The following is a 21558-nucleotide window of genomic DNA, read 5'->3' as shown; positions in this document are numbered from 1 at the left end:
GACTTTGCATGCACTGCCCTGCTGATAAAGAGCTGCACGTAGATATCGAACAAAGACCACATCGCCATTGTGGAAAATGAATGATCCCTGAAAATTGAGAGAGCGGGACATTATACACTCAAAGCATGCAACTCTAAAAATAGATTTGGGGAAAACTGATGGGAAAAATTGCGTCCTCGTGAATAAGGCCTATTGTAGGCCTACGGAGTTCTGCTAGTGTCACCTTCATATTTGAGATCCTGAATATTTTATTCTAGGATGTCGCCATCCTGTTTCACATATTATTTCGACAACCAGTTATCTCCAGATTTTGGCATCTTGTCTGTAAGGCTTCCGCATCTGAAATGAAGTATGTTTTAATCTAAATTAATTGTCACTTCCACGGCTCCGTAAACTGGGAATTTCCCGAGTAAATTTTATGTTCGCCACGATTCGCGTCTCACGGCCGTTTGAGTTTGAATAGTGTGAGTTGAATTGTACTGAACGTAGTGTTCAACGCTGTTTGTTTTTTATCTCCATTTGAATCGACTCTGCGATATTTCGTCTATAAAGCGGTGGTAGACAAATACAACTCTAGGTCCGGCAGAAACTGGAGTAAGGTTGTCCACTTCAAAGAATGGGGCATATTGGGCTCAGCAAGGGTAAGATTTCTCTACACGTCGCGAGTTCTCTGTAAGCTTGGAATGTCATGAAGCAGATTAGTAGCTCATGGGCGAGGGTAGAGTGGCTCCAATCAAACGCAGCTGTACGCGAGGTAGAGGAAAATTGGTGGAAGTGATCTCTTAGCCAGTTTTATTTCCATTTTCAACCTACTGCATGGTCGACAGACGCAAACAAATACGTACTGATTATCATGGACGTTGCGAAGGGGGGGGTAATCACAGATTTATTTGAAAGCATTTGGGAATGCCAAAAATTCCCCAGTGACACCTATAATCGCGCTGCAGTTTTGCCCGATTATTACAATCCTTTCAAAATTTGGCATCGAAGAACTTGCCGTGGAATATCCGCCGCAGTGAGGGGAGAACAGTTGAAAGCATAGCTCTTAAGGTTCGCCACAACCGATAACTGCTTTATTTTCTAAATAGTCAGCTGAGGATTATCTAAAACGTGCACCCCGTGGTTTGTTCCTCATGAGCGCTCTCCCTGGCCCCGGAAAGCCTGTCCAATACATACTATAGTAACGCCAACAAATGCATCCCTGCCTCCTTCACAGGAAATCCCTTTGGAGTGAGCATGGAAGCTCGTTTAGTGATCATGTTCATAACACTGGGACTGTATACGGTGCAAACCAACGTGTGCCCTCCGGAGTATGGTAAGAACTACTGAAATATGTTGCAGAAAGATCCAATTAATGTTGCACTGCAAGTTAAAAATTTAAAGTGGCAACGCGACATAGGTGTCATCATCTGTGCCTATTTTAGTATTATGAAGCAACCTCAAAAGCTCAATAACCTGAAGAAACTCCTTTAAATCAACCACGTTTTTGATTTGAGGGGTAGATGTCTTTCATCAATGATGTTGCTTTCATCACACAAAGCCGTAAAAACTCACTCTGAAAGACAAAACTCCTTTAAACCATTGGAAACCCATAACATTGTGTCGAAAACGAAACAAAGGGGCTCAAAGTCCTAGTATATTTCGAACTTGGACCGGTTCTGTCAACAACTAAAGTTTTGGCTGCGTTATATCATGTTCCTTGTCCCTCTCCACTTGGAGATAAATGCATTCCCCAATGCAACAGGCTTTTGCGAGTTAAAATTTGAATACGCTCTGATGTTCCGAGTTCTTTCAATTCACAAGAACATAACAATTTGAATCTTGCCAAAGACACTGTTACTGTATCTCGTGATTCGGAGCGAATGTTGGCCGAGTTAAATAAGACACGCCTTGTAACAACGCACTGTTTTAAAGGATAAGACGGGCACAGAGGAACCAGTCCATTCCAAAGATGATGGTCGCGCATGTGCAGCAAGGTATGAGAACGAGAGAACCCCCCCTGCTTTGTGTTGGTCATTGTCTCGCAGGAATCTGGGAAATTCCTTTCAGACATCTTGGGGGGATGTGTTAAGTAACAATAGTCTGGAATGTGTATAGGGATTGGACATGTTGGGGGGGTACCCCTCGGTCTCATTTCTTGCTGGGTATATGGTCGCTATGCAAAAGCTTGCCCGATTCACGAGGCATAGCAACAGTGTCTTTCGTCTGGGGAAATCACATTGTTATGTTTATGTGCCACCAGATAACTCAGTGTACCAGATTTTATTCAAATTTAACTCGCAAAGGTCTATCCCTGGTAAGCTTCACTAAGGTTATTAAAATTCGAGAGGCACTAAATGCAGTGCAACTTTCCACAAATTATGTCTTTCAAGTTATTCAGCTTTCCAATTTCCCACAGTCTTAACATACCATCATCCGATTTAAACTGAGTCAGTGCTTGTCCATTATTACGTCACGTCAGTACACGTTTGGGAAATAGTTCCTTCTGGTCTTTTCTCAAAATAGAGACAAATATTCAGGGCGCATTTGGATGGTCCGGCAACAAAGCCTACCTACAGGAAGGCATTTGGCACGCGATCTCCTGTCCGACTTTCCGCACTGGGGAGGAGCTTGATGCCGTTTTGTGGTACAAGGGGTCGGACATTAATGACCCTTCGAAGGTCTTTCTGATGAGCCGTAACTTTCTCATTGGAACGCACAAGGACACCGCTGCTAGTATGAGATACGCCCTGAGTCCGGATGTCAGTTTGATCATCAAAGGGGTTGAACCGACTGATAAAGGTCGGTACCTGTGCCAAGTTGTCCCAACGAAGACCATCTACAGACACAGGGCTGTAGATCTTGATGTCTTTGGTAAGATTTTGTGTTGTTTTCATATTTTAAATCATATTCAAGGAGAGCGATATTGTTCAGCAAAAGCTGTTTTGAAAATAGCATTAAAACAAAAAAGAACGGAGAAAACTATGAAAACGAGTTTTCTGTGAAAACATACATCAAAAAAGCTAAACATAATAACAACCACTGATAAGAATTGATGTAAAGAAAGGTTAGATTTTTCTAATGGTGCTTTACTAGTGAATGTCCTTAAAAAATCAGGTACAAATTCTTTGGATAAGACCTACTTGAAGTAACAATGCTACTTTCGTTGGCCTTTCGTAAGATTGTTGGAACATTTTCAATATGTATATTACTTGCAACAGAAAATATACGTTTACTCCTCCAAGCCTTTCATCACCATGGAAACAGAAGTGGAGTAGTAAATAGTACTACTCGTTGGAAACTTTATTCGGCTCATAAAATTTGCAGGTTTGATGTTGGATGCACCAGCAACATAATAAAGGAAATACCTGTAGGCTGTCGCCTCTCTCACACTGGTTGCCGTTTATATTTTTCCTTCCAAAGTCAAGTGAATGAAGATTGTGATGGGACAGGAGCATGTAATACCTCGTCTTGTACAGAAAAAACAAAATACCGAGTCTCATTTTACAAGAGAAACAGCAGAAAATGCCTTTCTTTCACCTATAAACATAAGCCACCACCTGATCACTAACTGCATTCCACCATTATCATTTTTAAAACGATATTTTGAAATTCTAACACTCCTCACGTACGATCACTGCAGATAATTCCTTCCCAGCCAGAGTCAGTGAGGCATCGTCCTCTGCTGTCATCCAGGGAGGACGCAGACAGACGCTACCGTGCCAGTGCGCATCACAGTCACCCGACGCACCATCCGTAGTGTATTGGTCAATGGGAGAGGGCGTCACTACAGATACAGAGATCATTGGTGCACGTTTCTCTGATGGCGTCACCCTGCAGATCCAACATGGTGCTGATTATAGCATTGGTAGCGATGCTTCTCTTACAGTCAACTCCCTGAATGATGTACATGATAACCAGCGATTCTGGTGTCACGTATTTCAGTCAGATGAGACTCTCAGAAATTGCTACACCGATATCGAAATAAAAGGTAATTCATATAGGTGTTAAGAGGAGCAACGTTAAACATTTTTCGGTCAATTAAACGTTTTGCATACACTGACAGAAACCCATCGTAATTTCCAAATTTTTGGCAGATGGGCTAAATCCCTCTGGTGATGCTCTGAGGGCATCTGAAACATCATTCTACCTCCAAAAAGGACTGCGTCAGGTTCTTCCTTGCAACTGGAAGCCAGGCACTGCAACCTGTGCGATTCAGTGGCTGAAGATCGACACCTCAGATCGACTTCTCCTCAGTTACAACTTGTCGACAAATCAGGTGGAAGCGGACACAGGTTTTAATTTGACCAGTGATTTTGGTCTGGCTATCGCTTCAACCGAGCGCGACCATGCTGGGAAGTACAAATGTAGCGTTGTGTATACTGAGAGTGTTGCAGAAATCGAAGTCCGTGTAATAGGTAAGTGGTTGCAGTGCTCAAAAAGTACTCCTTCCATGGAGGTACTACATGATGGGCCTGTGCTAGGGGAATTTGTTTTTTGTAATTCCCTGTTAATGGCCTTCTGATCCTAAATCATATAGAGGCTTCAAGGAACGAAGCTTTTCGTAGCTGCATTCAGTTGTAATTCTAATCTACATGTATTAATTAACCCGCTTCCTTAACAGCTGCTAATTTTAAAATCCCAAATTACAAAGGAGATGGTCAGGTTTTCATTGACCGTTCAGTCAATCTTCTGGAATGTACCTAGACCCAGACACAAGCCCATGCTAAATACAAGCAATGCTTCAAGTTACGCACCCGATCTAGAAAATCACATGAACGTGTGCACAAACTAACTGTGGGCAACAAGGGAAAATTGACCCCTTAGTGAACCCTAACAATCAAACTTTATTTTCTTTCTTTTCTCTCATGCACTCAGGTGATAACTTTCCTCTGGACGATGGCAGACCAATTTCAGGTGTCTCTGAGACCTTTGAACCTGGTAAAGAAATGACACTAGCTTGCCTTGCCAGACCAAACATCTCGGTGAATGAAGCCATTGTCTTCTGGTCGTTCGGAAAACCTGACAAAAAGACAGCTACTTTTATTGGCAAGCTGAATCTACCAGAAGGCACCAAGAAACTGTCCGATCTTGGAGATAGAGGATGCTTCGACATAACACCTGAAGGTTCCCTGATCCTCAACAACTGCTTCCAAGATGGAGACGTCAGATACTGGTGCCACGTATTTTATGAAAAGCATGATTTGGTCAGATCGTACCAAGATTTGGTAACAAAAGGTACGTGACTTGTTTTAAACTCTTGAAGTTTGTGTTTCAATTTAAACATATTAATAGCTAGAATGATGTTGTCATCGGGTCTAATGTCCTTCCAATTTTCCATTCTGCAGAAATATTGAATCTCTCGGATATTTGTAGGGCTCTTTTTTATTTGATTCCAACCTAGATCCTTCTTTTGTTGTCGTCGTCGCCCTTGTGTGCAGTTGTATCCCAGTGGTTATTGTGGCAGCTCTTTGTGTCTTGTGTTGGAGGCGGAAACCCAGACCACACTTAAGACAAGGGCAAAGGCCTACTGGTTATGAAAGCATTCAGTTGGAGGGTACGTAGAGCCTACAGATTTATTTAATTTAACCAATGAGACTGTGGTTATATTTCAGCTCAACGGTCAGGAATAGAGCCATTCGTCCTCTCTCATAAAATTAAATTTAATGGATACATTTTTATTACCCTCATCGATAAAACGACCTTTTCATTTCTCATTTTGTCGACTGAACCAAGAATTCGTACTCTCAAAACAAACCATTGGCAAACTTACTGTGCAGTGAAACGAAAGACCGGTACTTTCAAGACATTTTTAAGGTAGACTTAAACATGTACATTCATTGTCTCTTGAATTCTCTTTTTTCAGGGCATGACGACAGTGACTCAAACATAGATGTAGCGCCGCTGGTCGAAAAAATAAAATCACTAGTGAAAAGGGAAATGAGCAGACTTCCTGTTACGCCCTGGACATGGGATGACGTAGACAAGGCAGAAATGGATGATGTTTATACCCCTCCAGACCTATTTGCCAATGTTCACATGCAGGGAGGCTGGCTAAGGTATAAGCTAGATTCCGAATCTGAACTATTTACTGATGGCATATCCAAGTTGGCAAGCAATCATGTTCTAATTCAAGGCGTTTCAGGTAGTGGTAAGACGACTTTCTTGCACAAAGTGGCAACTGACTGGGCCTTGGGGAGAGAACAGGCGCTGCTTGGACGGAAGAAATTTGTCTTTGTTTTGCCTGCAAAGATCCTCGGGACAGCAAAAAGTCTCGGAGAGGCCGTTGCTCAGTACCTCCTTCCAAAGGGTGAAGACTTTTCGGCAAAATTAATTAATGAATATTGCTCACATAATGCCAGGGACGTGGCTACCCTCGTGGATGGTTGTGAGAATAAAAAGGACATACAACTTGTTCTTGTTACCATAAAAGATCAGATCTCTTCAGGAATGCACGTAGTAATGACTACAAGGGACACGGGGCTTGCGGATGAAATGTGCCTAAAGGAAAACCTGCGGTATGTTATACTGGCAGGTTTTTCAAAAGAAAATGCTGAGTTTTATGTTAAACAATTACTAGTAAAATCCAAAACAGCCACCCGAACTCAGATAGGAAGCAAAAGCAGTAACACAATCAATGTACGCTCACAATCTACCGATCGGGACATCATAGAAAACAAGAAGCCTGAAAATGAAGATGGTTCAAATGTGGATAAAGCAAGACAGAGTGGTGAAACGTCACCGCTGATAACGACAGAAGAACAATCACTATCAGGCATCAAGGATGCAAAAATATCCGAATGCAGTGACAAAAGTCTTAAACGACAAACTAGTAAGACAGGTGAACCATCTCAGGATCAGTTTGCGTATATGGATCACAAACAGGACAGTGACAACGATAATGGAAGATCTCATGCTGACAAGCTGGAAAAAGCACCAACAAGTCCGAGGACTGAAGGATCACAACAGAGCCATTACCCAATAGATGTATACAGCACGCTTAACTATGGAGATGTATTTCACAAACTGGTAGAATATGTGAAAGTTGACTTTCCCACCCCCGATGTAGCGTGTTTGCCACTTTACCTCTCAGTTTTTTGTCGGCTGTCATTTTGGACAAACGGCATTGCTTTCCAGGACGGTGCTTCCAGTGGTGTGCTGTTCTTGCGTCTGTTGAAGTGCATTGTCGATAAGGGAAAATCTGATCCGCTGCCAAGAAACCATGACGGTATTAAAACTGCGTTCAGTCGTGATCAGTTAGGCGTAATTGATAAACTTGGCCAAGTGGTTGTTGGAAATATGGAGAACCTTGAACAACCGACAGCTTTCAAAGATGCAGATTTTGTAGAATCTGGTAGAGGGAGAAAGAATGTGCTTGACATGGCTGAGCAAGTGGGACTTCTCTGCCCTGTCCAAGTAATTCCTGACAAATCTTGTGAACACAGTGAACAAGGGGATATTGTTCCCTCGATACCAGGAGATGGAGCCGCTACTTTTGTGTTAGAAGCACTGCAAGAATTATGCGCTGGTATTCACTTAAATCAAAACAGCAAATCAAGATCCTCACTGGTTCGAAAGATGTTAAGCAAGAAACTCTGTGATCAAAAACTGAATAACATAGTTCTCTTTGCCAGTCAGACCAAAGATTGTGCTAAATCCACTTTGTCAGAAATGAAATCCGAACTTGCAAAGTCCCCACCTGCACCAAACGCTTTTACAGATGTGCTAAAGCACCAGAAGACTGTTGAGCTTGCCATGAAACTGATTTTTGAAAGCAAGTTGGACTGCGCCTCCCAAAAAAAGCTTCATTTTGTCTGTGTCAGTGGTAACCTCCGCCTGATGGGTATTTCCAGCCACAAGATTAAGCTCCTCTCGTATTTTCTCATGCAAGTAGACAGCTCCACCTTGAAATCGATAGAGTTGTTCCACGTTGGCAAGCACACCTGGACTGAACTTGAGGAATACTTTGACCACTTTGCACCGGGAGTCTTGGACAAAGTTAGGAAGTTGTACAATAAAGACCGTGACACCAAGCTGGACCCAGAAACATCCAAACAGTTGCGTGGCAGAATAGCTTCTTGCTGCAAAGACATGCCTGAGTTTCCTTCTGACTGGTCAGACGACAATATCCTTCATACCGTGCAGTCGTCTGGTCTACAGGAGCTCTTGGAGTCACAGTCTGGTGAATGTCACTCATCTAGTGCATCATCAGAGCTAACTCAATCTCTTCATCGTCACTCGAAGCTTGAAAGTCTCGTTCTCATAGGGACAATTCTTAGTTCTAATGACATGGTTACTTTGTTCGACAAAATGAACAAACTGAAGAATATTCGGAAACTAGATTTTCGCTTGAATAAGGAGTTTGACGATGAGGCTTTCTTGAAGGTGGCAAAAGCTCTAAATGGTTGCGAAACGTTGACTGACCTTAGACTTTCTCTGTACAAAGTGACCTTGAAAGGGTTTGACAAAGTCCAGAAGGAAATCAGTACTTGGGGAAGGCTTGAAACCCTGTATCTACTGCATGGTTCTCCGGCCGAAAAATTTGTTGGGTTCCTGTCAGAAACTTTGGGGCATCTTTGTGGAATCACCTGTCTTCATATATCATGCTTACATCCACCAGAAAAATTAACAGAAACTACAGCAGACACGTTTCGAAGTACCATGGAGAAGTCAAATATCGTGCCGTCCCTTAAGGAGCTTGTCATTGTAAATATCGAGGAACTGAAAGAGTGGTGTGAATCACTGAGGCTGCCAAAGATGACACAAGCCTCGTCACTGAAAGTTAGGCCAGCGGATCAGACACTGACTCAAACTGACAAGGATGATCAAAGACTCTACGAAACTGGGGTCGATACACAGACGTTACCATATATGTGTAGCATGCAATAGGAAAAGGGTGCGGTTTGCTATTCTTTCTTTTAGTCTCAGTGTTATTCTGACAAGAGAAACGCTTGCATATGTAAGCATATAATCTGCATTGCGAGGAAACTGCATACAGATTTATTCAGTTTTATTCAGCCATTTTGGCCTGACGCCACTTGTTTTATTGCTGGTTTATTTCGTTAAAGCCACATTTCAACAGTTGGCTGAATTGCATGTTTTACTTTAATTAAGAGCACACTTTGACAACTCACAAAGCTAGCCTATTCCACAGAAAATCAACAATGGAGTTGTCAGTTTAACAGGCTTTATATTAAGTACAGCACATTAAGTTGTTTGGGTGTTTGCACTCCACTGCTGTGTTGGAAACCTTCTGGGGCAGTCAGCAAGGATGCACCTGTGTGTCCTCCTAACCAGATGATAGTCTCCTTCATTGCGTGCAGTCGTCTAGTGTGCAGGAGCTCAGTGAGTCACCGTCTGGCGATTGTCAGTCATGCATTGCAGCAAGTGCCCTAGCTCGCTGCAGCAGTAGCAGCAACAACAAAAACCCAAAGCACGTCATGTCATACCGCACCACGCTACACAACGCAACGCAGTGCGACCTAACACAACACACACGCAAAACAATTTTTCTTAGGGTGAGGAAAACCTACAGCTTGTTTGTTTCTGTTTATTCAGAGACTATACAGAGACTACACCAAATGCCTTTGTAATTAGTGCTTGTACATTTCGGCCTAAATTGTTCGCATGAATGGTTAAAGTTTTAAACGATTACATATGTTGCAAGAAAATGTGGTACTCTCTTCATACAAACTTTATCTGATTTAAAAATAATTCAATAATGTAATTAATGATAACCTATAGTTACTCTTATTTCCAGTTGTAACAAATAGTTCGAGATATCGAAAGTGTTAAACAGTTAATAAGCATTGGAATAATTATAGAAGTGTAATAAGATTAAACATAAGTCTTATCTACAATTTATCCACGGTGAAATGAGTTACACTTGGAGATGAATAATTGAAATGTACATTACGTTTTCACTTAAGATCAGGTCAGCCATACCAGGTATTCGTTGTATTATGAATTAGAAACTGTTTGCTTGTATATATAAATTGTAACCAGCGTCTCATCTGAAACAGATTAAAAAGGAATACCTATAAATATAATGCAGCCGTAAGTGATTTCAAGCAGTGGACACAAGTTGTTCTCCAAATGAATGCCACACAACATGCTGTAGGTTTGTGCACTTTTGCCCGACGCAAATAACTGCTGTTTGGTCAAAGCGTAATGGGATGGAGCTGATTAATGTTTAAACATTCCTTTCTGTTTTGCGTTTTTCTTTTTCTGCCAAAAGGACGGAGTTGTAAGAATGTAGTTTGTGGAAAGTTTTGCTTGCTCTTTGTTCACTTTAATTACTTTTGGAAAAGATACCCTCTTTCAGACGCCGAATGTAGTTTTGCCATTTTTTGGCCAATGCCAGGGATTTTTACCCTGCTTACCACAGTTTCATTTTTTTAGCATCTGTATTGTGATGATATAGTCAAATAAACACACTGTACACTAAATCTAATGTGTCCTGTTTTCATTTTCTTGATAAACAGTGCCACGATGAGCTACAGCAGAATCAATTACAAGCAAAGGTATAGGGTGCCCTCAGGATCGAGTATTCCTGTAGTTGATAAACATGTTTTGTATAGCAAAAGACACATGGGAGGCAGAATCAGTTGATCATTTCATTGAGGTCCATGGACATCATTTGCTCGTGCCCAATAAAGTGCAGTCTGTAATGTCAGAATATCCGGACTCAACCATGTAAGACATGAGGAGAGCGTGTAACGCACAAGATTCTTAAATCAGACATAATGCTTTTTGTGGGTGTGTGCTGCATAACGTGATTTCACAGCATAACGCTGAATGTTCTGACGACTGAATATGTGTAGACCTTTGAGCATCTTGATCGCGGACGCAATCATCTCTCGATCTATTCTCACAGTACCTGATCACACCTCACCAAAGTTTCCTCTGCCGAGTCAGTACTCGATCATCAACGATGAGGTCTCAATATGGATCTTTCACCGAGGTGTAAATTACTGTCTCCATCATGAGGCATTGTTGGTGTTTCCTCAGAAGGCGATGCGCTGTGAAAGGGGGGGGGGCGGATTAGCGTAGCGGTTCTTTCCTCGCTTTGCACCAATGAGGCCCGGGCTCGAGTCCCCGCTTGGCCCAGGCTTTAAGTGCATTTGGTTTCCAGTCCATACTCGCTCTTGCAGGTTTTCTCCGGGTACCCAGCGGTTTCCTCCTGCCTCTAAAACTGGACCTTCTTCCTAACTCCGTAATGTGATGCTGATTAATAAAGTGTTTGAATAAACGTACAGTTATTGGCGTAAATAGCCTGAGTTGCTGAAAGCGCCATTAAGACAAAACAACAACTGTCATCATGTCCGTGCTGTTTAACTGGTGGTGAAATTTTGCCCATGCATTTGTCATTATCCTGTGGTGGAACTCTGCTCCTGTGCAAGGTCAAACCCGAGAACGCATGGCGCGTTTATAAAATGGGGACAGACATTCATACCAATAACTGTATTATATTTTCCAAGCACTAGTGCTTGGCACATATTTGTATTACCTTGGCACAGCGTTAACTAAATGATCATTTTCAGAGGTTTTAAAATTAAAATCAAACTTTAAAAAAATTTAAAAGGAGCACCGATGAAAAGAGCATATTCAAACAATAAATAGTTTGTTAATTTCAAAATAGGCAATAATCTATAATTTAATTTAATTATAATCCATTTAATAAAAGAAACGATTGCATAACCAATTTAGGCTAAAACTGCGTTAATGTTGTCCCAAAGAAAAGTATTCAAGCTAAGTATGTCGACACACGTTGTAAACATTGCATTCACTGCACCTCTTCATAGAATGATAACATTTCACGGCTGATCGTGCATGCGCAAACAGTTTCTCTAGCCTCCTATCCCGCGTGTTTTAAATTGGCTGGCCCTGTAGGCGCGCTAAAAAAATTGCTGGAACAAATTCAATCAACGTCGTTTGAATCTCCTCACGCCCGCAGGAATTCAGTAGGTACACATGCCGAGTTCCATCAGGGAAATAACAGTGATTAATCAATTTTACTGTAGGTTAATTCCTGTTATCTTAAATCTTTCTATATTCACATGAGCTATTCAGAATGTTAGGGTTTCCTTCATCAGTTCTGCCGAAACGGTAATTACTGGCGAGGGCGTTGTGCAAGTGCAGCATTAAGTTTTGATACGCATGCCCGTCAGACGAGCACTTATATTCCCTTGAGAGGTGTCTAACTCTGACAGTATATCCCAAACAAATTCCGACAAATGTATGCGATTCTTGATAGCTGAATAGTGGTGCTACATTATGGAATAACGGAGAAGTCTCCAAACTTGCATTAATTTGGAACTGACTGCTTTGATTTAGTTTTGTTTCCTCGCTTTGTAGATATTTTGTTGTATGTAGGCTTGTCACCGGGTGTTACAGCTCGAGACGACAAAAATCAGACGGTTCCCTAAAATCCGGGGAAACAATGAGCGCAGAGTAAGTGTAAGTTTGTTGCGTCGGTGACGACGTTTCCGTGTGGGTGTGCATGTCAGACGAGTACTTTTATTCCTTGGTTAGGTGTCTACGTCTAACAATAAATCTATAGACAATTAACAAATCAACACAAATTATTCACTGTTGGAAAGCTGAATAATTAGGCTACATATTAACCGAAAAGTCTCCAACTTGCATGGATTCTGAATTAACCTCGGATATATCGCAAAGATTTGCGTGTGTTCCTTTTGTTATGTATAAAATGCCCTGTGTACGCCTGTCAGAAGGGAGCCCCTATGACTTGGTTAGGTGTCAAAATCATCCATTGGGTTATACCAAATCATGACAAACTATATATACTCAGATTGTTCGAAAACTGCGTAGTTGTCCAGATATACTGTGACATTTTATTGTGTTTCTTTGTTGTGAGTAAATACTGAATATATGCTTGTCAGACGGATACCTTGATTCCTTTATTACGTATTTAAATCTTACGATATATACACAGATATATAACAAACTACACCGACACACCCACGTTCTGTGCATTAGATAAGGCAAAGATTAAGACAATTGTCGCAGTGTGTACAATTACCTAAGTATGATAAAGGTTTGAATAGTCGACATATTTAAAATGAAAATGTGTCAAAGAGAGTTGGAAAGAAAATACAGAAAAGAAAAGAAGGAAAGAATAATAAAGAAATTAACACAGGGTACCAGGTGAATCGCTTAACTTTGGGCAAAAAGAGCACAGCACAAGACTAGGTAAAGAAAGTGGCAGTACAAACGACATTTTCTACAACCATTAGGTGAATTGCGACAGGGTTGCCCATAGAAAAGAGTCAACGTGGTTGGGTAATCTGTTTGCCCAACAGTTAAACAATTGACCTGGTCCCTAACATTGGTCAAAAAAGTTGCCCAGCTTTTTACAGTGTAAATGGAATATACAAGAGTTAGAAAGTGGTAACGTAACCAAGCTGTGGCTTAGAGGACAACATGTAGCGGCTGGATGCTAATGTAGTCTTAACAATTTCTCGCATTTCCCATTTTGTCTTACAAATAATGCTCTGTAATGCAATTTCATTCTGATGTTATTAAGTTTGGCATTAAGTGTGCTAATTTCGCGCTTAAACGTGTTGGACAAGAAGATCGACAGTAGCTACAACAGGCAAAATTTGGTCATCCGCTCAACCCTAAAAAGAGCGAGCGGGAATCCCTCGTCAATATTTGCCCGACATCGTTGCAGTGCATTTTTTTCAGGATTTGAGCCTGCAGGGGCAAAATAACCCAGCTCTTTTAGGGTTACGTTTACACTTGAGCACCGTGAACCGTGACATTTTTTTAATTGTTTGAGTGATACTACTGGAGTTTGGAAGAAACAGTAATTTCTTCCGCGACGTATCTCTGCAATGGTGGCTTCTCCAGATTAATGAAAACATGATACACATATCTTTTTATTCCTGGGAGGCCTTCACTTTGGAATTTGGTTTTCCTGGAACCTTTTATTGAGGGCCAGGCTAAATTCCGGGGGTTTTATACAGTTTTTTGTAGAAAAGGGGAAAGGATTATTCTGAGAGAGACCCGTTATTGTCTTCTTAATTGTCATCAAACTCGGGTTGGATAGCACTCAAATTCTCATAATGGAGTCGGTCAAACGATAGGTAGGTCTGAAAGGTAAATGTAAAAAGAGACGAAAAAAAGAAATGTGCAAATGGAGGAACACTGCTATGCATATATATGTGCAAATTCCTCAACAGTAACAGGAGATTCCAACAACGTTTTACAATACACACTTGAAGAAGGCAACATTTCAATAACCTTCAGATAGTCCCGTACATTGGTTTTATTTGAGGATATCTTCGCCACGAATGCTGTCATTAAGGGCTTTCATAACTTACATGTTTGATTTTACTCTCATCCATATCACTCAGGATAGACACCAGATCAGTGAAGGTGGGTCTCTTGATCGGATCTTCTTCCCAGCACTGTCGCATTAGTGCGTAACTATGAAATAAAAGAAACCAAGTCATCAAATGTAAATTTATTGTTCGGATCCTCTTCCCTCCCCTCCAAAACCAAAGCAAAAGGTTTCCTGTAAATGTTGATATTTGATATGAAAATTTATACTTGTGCCGTAAAAGTTTATTTTTTAAGCAGATGTTCTCTTGTTCAAAAGACATAAAATTATACACGTGCAGGGGGTACAAGTACCACACCCCAGATAACGTCCACAGACAGAAAGTTGGGCAGCTGTCAACATATTCTTTATTCCCGTACTAATGTGTAGACCAGCAGTTTGTAATCAACACTCCAAATACACTTTGCAATATGAATGGGGCCCACTATGGGTCACCTGATCTTTCCACTTCTTCAAGGAGACTGGCAGGCGCGTTGCGCGTATTTATCCCAGGTATCAATGAATGGTGGTTTTAACTGACCTTCTCTCATCGCAGTTCTTCGGTTTGGGCAAACGATATCCTCTCTTCAGCCTCTCAGAAAGTGAGTCACTTCTGATAGATGGGTACGGGGTTCCCCCTTTAAAAATTGAATAAAAATCAAACATACAACGATTGGGAAAGTATTGCTTCAATAATCCTTGTCGCGTCATATTGTATTTTCTCATGAGCATGTTGACGTTTTGATTTTACTGAACGACCTCTCGTGCATTTCGTACTAAACTCAGACCTATTTAATTCTTTTTGATCAAGATGCAGTGTGAACATGAGCTTAGGGTGTGGGAATTCACATAGTCTAAAACATCTTTTTAATGGGAAGGAAAGTCAAAGGAGACATCTTACCTATTGTCACTATCTCCCACAAGAGAATCCCAAACGACCACCTGATGATGGCAAAAAGCAATACCACAATAAAGTAAGGGCAAAACATTACCACCAACAATAAAGCATCTGTGACAGGATTACCTAAAAGTTGCCACTTAACGGGTCTGCATGTCGGGTCCTTCAAGTTAACAGTTTTGCTTTCAACTAGCCATTTCATACAAACATCCCTTTTAGAAAGAGAAAAACACAATTACACGTCACTCTTGGTGGTGTACTTCTTGTATGTCAGAGACTCGATGGCCAACCAACGCACAGGAACACGTCTCTACAGAGGAATGAAAAACAATGTGACTGACAAGAATTTTCACATATGTAGACTTACTTTCCTGTCATCGAAATTCCTCATACACCCATACAACTTACTAACGGCAATGACAATAATCTAATCAAATATCTAGTCATATAAAGGGTAAAGCTGCTCAATTGAATTTAAATTCATTACGTACCGTTGATGTCTGGACGTAAATGTCCTCTCCTCTGGACAGCCCAAAGTCAGAGACCTTAGCAATTAGCCCTTCGCCTAGAAGGATGTTCCTGGCAGCCAAATCTCGGTGGATCACCTTAAAGATTGAAGACCGCTTTATCTTATTTCAGAAAAGGGGGATTTTGGACCTCACCAGTTTGACGTTTCTTGATATTAATGAGTCCCGATACTTGGATTTGTTGACTTTTTTTTGCAGATTCTCCATGAGCAGTGAAATTATTGATTACCTGCAAGGGGGTTCCTAAACCAGTACTGAGCTATAAATTTATCTCAAAATTAATTGCTGACATATACTGACCACCCGGTCCGACTACTCAGCGCTACTTACAAGTGAGGCCTGTGCAGCAAAATAGCCTGCAAGAACTGTGATGCTATGATGCAATAAAGTGGCACACTTATAAGTGAGGCTAGTCAGCGTCAAAACAATTTGCAAGCAGAAGGCTCGAACAAGTCTCACTTATAAGTTTGCCCACTGTATTGCATCATACGATAATATATTAGCATCACAGTAAGAGCATGGCTATTTTGCTGCACAGGCCTCACTTATAAGTAGCGGGGGGTTGTCGGATCGGGTGCAAGGACAAACCCCAACTTTAGCAAGGTGTTCCATTCCTTGGGCAACATCCAGGGCAAACTGGACCTGTTGGGTCGAAGACAAGTAATCCTCGTCGGAGTCTGACAGTGACCGGGTTGTCCGTAGGTAGCTGCGCAGATCACCGTGGGGAAGGTACTCCAAGGCAACGTAAAGTACATCTGATTACAAAAAACGAAAATCAAACATCAGTATAAGCTAGTTTCTGCGGAAAAGCAACATTCGGATGTCTATCTTCATACTAATGTTTAGTTAAATGCAATGCCTGCCTTGATGCTGGCACGCGCCCAGTAGCGAGACGATATTCGGATGGTGGCCGATAGAGGTCATTGTCCGAAGTTCAGCGAGGAAATCCTCTCTCTCATTTTCTGACGCGTGGCCTGTGAAAAAAAGGGGGGGGGGGGGAGTAATATGATATAGCCCATTTTCTGCTTGCAAAAGACTTCATCAACTTAAGTTTTTAAGTTTGAGCTGGGCCTTTACTTGTGTGGCCGTGGTTTATTGTACTTATTAAGGGTAAAATATATCATAGGGATTGTCCATTTTTTTCCTTCCATGGGTGTTACAGGGGCGGGGAATCCTAACGACACCTATATTCCCTATTTTTAATGAGCGCAAAATGCTCTTTATTTCTCTTGACCTATTTACGCCTCCCAAAGCGTTGAATGAAAAAGACAAGAATAAATCTGAACTTTTATTTTCATTCATTAATCGCCGGTCACAAAACACCATTTGTAGGCTCGTGAGAAACTGAATGTTCTCTAGAATATACTGGTCAATACTACTTGTGAGCATCTTGATTGCAGACGTGGTCATCTCTCCAGCAATTCTCACAGATCCTGATCGCACCCCACCAAAGTTCCCTCTGCCGAGTATGCAATCATCAACGGTGAGGTCGCCCCATGGAATCTTCCACTCCTCTGCCCAAGGCGGTGGGTTGTCATCGTCGGAAAGCATTGGCGTTTCCTCGTATATCAGTGCGTTGTCGTCAAACTCATGCTCATCAAAGGCTCGAGGAATTCTGTCTTCGTACGTGCGCTCAGTCTGTGGGGAGATTCTGTCCTCGTATTCCCGAGCAACATGCAGTGGGATGTTCTCCCCGGTTGGGCTGGGGTTCTCGTATGAGGTAACATCCTAGGAAAATAAGAGTCACAAAACATTCGCAGGTTTTAATACATGTACTTATTAATTTCACCTACATTGCCTTTAATTAGTGGGGATTCGGTGGTAGATCGCTTGCTTAAAATAATCCAAACTTCAATCCATTTGCTCTGACCAGGTTTTCTACTCACAAACAGAAACCTTTTGCAACGTGCTTTACCTGTACCCGTCAAGCATATCTAACTACTTGTAAAAGGTATTCATTTTTCCAATGGTAGAACTAGTAATTTTACTAGAGGACAAGTGCATTGCTTCATTTTATTATAACCTTTGAACCATCCCTCACATGGCAAATGTTTAACCACAAACAATCGCTGCCCCCAACATCCGTTTTTGAAGTTTTGAACGAGACGAAACGCGATAGGGTCCTTTCCGCCTTCAAAAAGCATGTGAAATGTCGCTGCTAAGAAAGGCTGTAAAAAACGTAAATAACGAGCTTTCCAATTCCTTACCAACACAATATTGTTCCCTTTCCCCAAACGAAAGTATTGCCTCAAGCGGCATGAGAGTTCATACTTTTCAGTTCCAAATTTACCGTATTTTACCAACAATGCGACTGGACAAAAGTAGATTATGACGTCAGCAAATTGGAAGATGCTGTTGGAGCATTCAGACATCGGATTTCACAGCAATTTTATTTAGCAACTACATAACACAGTGCGTCCCTCATTCTGCTATGTAATCAATGCAAATTTATGGGCATAATAACTTGTCAATTTAGGTTATTTCTTAACCTTTAGCGAGTTATTCCCCTGTCATTACTCATATCCATTGCTCACAGTACCGTAAGTAGCGAAAACCGAAAATTATGGACATGTATTATAGTGAAAACAATGATATGGCAATTGACTCAGCGTGCGACTGAAGTTGCTGTTCCCTATGAGCTTATGAACTGAGCTCCAGTTCACAGCAATACACGTAATTGTTTTCCCATGGCTCTTTATCTTGCTAAGATCTCCCAGTGTTATTTCAACAAAGCAGTGAAAGCGAAACAGTAATCACCGTGTCAGCAAGTGGCTGTACGCCTCTCGAGATCGGCACACTTCGCGTTGTCCTGCGTTTCCTTCTCAACCAGAGTGCAAAAATCACGACCATGACCGCTACACTGCCGACAACACTGACCACTGCAACTGCGGCGATTAGTTGGCCTAGGCCTACACCACTCGTCTCTTCATCGGTAGACCCATATACAAAAATATGGAGCGTGTTTACTTACAATATGACTAAAAATAGTCATTTGGAAATCATATTCATTTAATTTCTACGTATATTGACCCAAGAACAAAACGGACAGACTTTCAGTTTGACAGGTTTCTTCTTTCCTTTTGTACATTTCACGATTAAGCACTAGTCGAGACCAAAACAGTTTTCCACTGACTTAGAAAGCCTTTCTCTGATTAAAAACAATTACTTGTAATAAAAGTGCATCGATAACAGTATGTTTTAAAACATGGCTAAACACGGCACATAAACAGAAAGGATTTAGCCTGCGCCGGGTATTCCATACAACATTCTCAACACAGGGTGCCTCAGAAGAACACTGATTCGAATCACAACTTTATTAAAGCACCAAACATTGCAATTCATCTTTGTTGGTCTATTCTTCAATGTTATACTATTAAAGTAATTGAACCCAAACCTGAACAGGACTGAAGTTGCGCGGTGACTGTTATTGACTCGCCGTGGACATTAGTTGCCTGACACTGTAGGCTTTCAGCGAGAGTCCCCTTGCCACTGTTGACGACAGTAAACTTGCTGCTTGCTTCTGTCAAGCCACCTGTGTCACCGCTGCCCCTGTGGTCATCAGAACTGGCAACATCCTCAAAAGAATCACCAAGGTGCCATGCCAGTGTCCACCTGTCCAGACGTGCGCCTTGTAGGGTGCATTTAAAGGTTCGCTTGGTTCCAGGAGGGACACAAATTCGATCGGAGTCGCCATAAACCAGATCTCCAGTTGAGATGTCCTGCAGCTTCAGAGTAGGCTTTGGAACTGATTATGATCACGGAAGTGTGGAAAATATTCATTAAGCAGCTATTTTGTTTAGTACTGAATGTAATTCTGCCATTATCCCTTTTTTGGGTCAGCACAAATTAGACGAATTAAGAATGGGAAGCACGCCCTCGTATTAACTTTACATGCGGCACAAGATGGCCACTGATGGCTTGAATGACCTAGGCTGATTAACGGAGGCTAAGGTAATAACCTTGTGAGCGAATTGCCTTGATTTTGTAACTCAACTCACCAGTGACATTCAGGTAAACTGTGGCTGGATTTTCTTGGTCAATGGAAAATACTTCACACCAGTAAAGGCCCTCGGATGAATCCAAGACGGGGTCGATGGTCAGCGTACAAACCTTGTAGTTGCGGTTGTTGATAACCATGTCAGTCAGATTTTGACCTTCACAATACTCAATTTTTTCGTCAATGAAAAACCATCGGACTAAGGGGTCATGAAGGTCATCACCGTAGAAAACACACTTCAAGTTGACTTTTGATCCAATAACAGCATTTTTCTGTGTTCCTCCGTAGATCTGGACATCAAACTCCCCAGCTGAAGGGAAATATATTAAAAATGCATTGAGAAGACCATCAGCGTGGCAAATCACGCCAAGGAAAATATCAGATTGACTTCACCAGCTGACAATAGCATTCCCAAAGGCAGAGCATACTAACCTACTTATTAGCAGGAGGACCCTCTCAACCTTTGAACAGAATATCATTTTCTTACCTCGGGAAACAAGTAAAAACACGGAGGCAAACATTGACCGGATTGTGACAGCCATGTTGCAAACAACGATATAAAATCCGTTATAGGAATACGTATCGCGGCTTCAGTACGCGAGAACGAAATTAACCTTAACTCAACAAATGCTACTGCGTCTTATAAACAAAGCAGCTTGCAGGTGTTATTACAAAACCAAGCTCTGTCACGTGTTCGACTTTGATCGTTTCACTCTGAAGCGTTGTTAAGCTATTCAAAATCTGTGAGCCCTCAACGTGGAGGGTGGATATCTATTTCTAACACGTTATATTGGCTAGATTTTCACATTGATTGTGGTCATTCTACTTTCATTTCCGAAGTGAAAACGTAACCAGCATGATCTCGGTAATTTATAATCATCATGGGATCCCCCTCCTAGTCACGGGAAACTCAGCAGCAGTATTCTGCTATAAAGATTGGTTTCGCAACCGTGTCGTCACGGCAGGTTGTGTTTATGCCAAATATAGCATCATGTATTGTCTCTGGTGAAGGTCTTGGTGCCCTAATTAGGCAGCAACAAAGAGATTAATTTATTTCTTCAGTAAACCAGTCCCAAGTAAAGCCCCGGGTTGTGTTGTAGTGCCGGACCTCTTCAGTGTCATCTCTGGACATCAGGCTGATGTCGAGTATCACCACGCGTGGTCCCCGGCGCGATGACCTGGCATTTTCCTTGGGTAATTTCCTCGCTATCGCCATGCCTCTCGTCCCAGAGCTGGGGGGGGGTCGTGCATTCCCCAGCCTGAGTGCCAGCAGAATTGTTTCACTAATGGTAAACCCCGAATGGGAAATAATATTAAGTGTTAGTTTACGAGAAGACCATGCAAAATTTTCAACTTTTGACCAGGCGAGGGGTCATCAGTAATGTTTAAGCACAAAGTTTGGCTATTTGATCCCTGCCTGGCACTCTATCACCATGTGGAGTCGCTCGATCTATCCCGCAATGACCGAGTACGGGCTCCGGTAATTTTCTACTCAAAAGAGGGTACTTCTGGGGAGTTACTTCACGGCATTTTGACATAAAATTACAGCCACATTCGTGCTCTTAAGTTGCTTTTTTTCATTTATTGTCCCAATAATTTTCGACGAACTTCAATGCTTGACTGCTGATGACATTGAAGAGGTCGATCACTACAACACAACTCCGAGCTTTACATAGAGCGAGCGTTTCAACTGTTGTGGCATGTAGCCGTTGCTGCATTATGCATGATTATTGAAGGTCATGATCTTCGTACTGAAAATAGCTGTAACATGCTGAATGCGATCCACTGAATGGTTTTGTGTTCTCTTAAG

At 41.7% G+C, this 21558-nt stretch overlaps 2 protein-coding genes across 3 annotated transcripts; one reads left to right on the top strand and one right to left on the bottom strand.

Moving 5' to 3' along the window:
• Nucleotides 1–90: 90 nt before the first annotated feature.
• On the top strand, nt 91–10427 carry LOC110975450 (uncharacterized). Of its 2 annotated transcripts, none has more exons than XM_022227963.2 (8): nt 91–641; nt 1217–1315; nt 2506–2853; nt 3623–3970; nt 4077–4397; nt 4858–5217; nt 5384–5536; nt 5846–10427. In XM_022227963.2, the coding sequence occupies exons 1-8, from the start codon at nt 617–619 to the stop codon at nt 8866–8868; spliced, it is 4677 nt and encodes a 1558-aa protein (XP_022083655.2). In that variant the 5' UTR covers nt 91–616; the 3' UTR covers nt 8869–10427. The 2 variants fall into 2 exon arrangements, with proteins under 2 accessions (XP_022083655.2, XP_022083654.2); XM_022227962.2 differs by lacking the exon at nt 91–641 and adding an exon at nt 694–754.
• Nucleotides 10428–12812: 2385 nt separating this feature from the next.
• Nucleotides 12813–20330, bottom strand: LOC147795830 (tyrosine-protein kinase receptor Tie-1-like). The gene is made up of 12 exons (XM_087130552.1): nt 20236–20330; nt 19750–20058; nt 18509–19496; nt 17131–17479; nt 16615–16725; nt 16340–16506; nt 15716–15829; nt 15464–15534; nt 15228–15268; nt 14868–14964; nt 14328–14433; nt 12813–14096 (listed from the first exon to the last, which is right to left on the bottom strand). The coding sequence occupies exons 3-12, from the start codon at nt 18599–18601 to the stop codon at nt 14025–14027; spliced, it is 1221 nt and encodes a 406-aa protein (XP_086986678.1). The 5' UTR covers nt 18602–19496; nt 19750–20058; nt 20236–20330; the 3' UTR covers nt 12813–14024.
• Nucleotides 20331–21558: the final 1228 nt, after the last annotated feature.

The sequence above is a fragment of the Acanthaster planci genome, linkage group LG20 (genome assembly GCF_054643075.1).
Source record: "Acanthaster planci isolate LZ-2023a linkage group LG20, COTS_SCS, whole genome shotgun sequence".
Lineage (NCBI taxonomy): Eukaryota > Metazoa > Echinodermata > Asteroidea > Valvatida > Acanthasteridae > Acanthaster > Acanthaster planci.
This window is presented reverse-complemented; position numbering and strand designations above follow the sequence as displayed.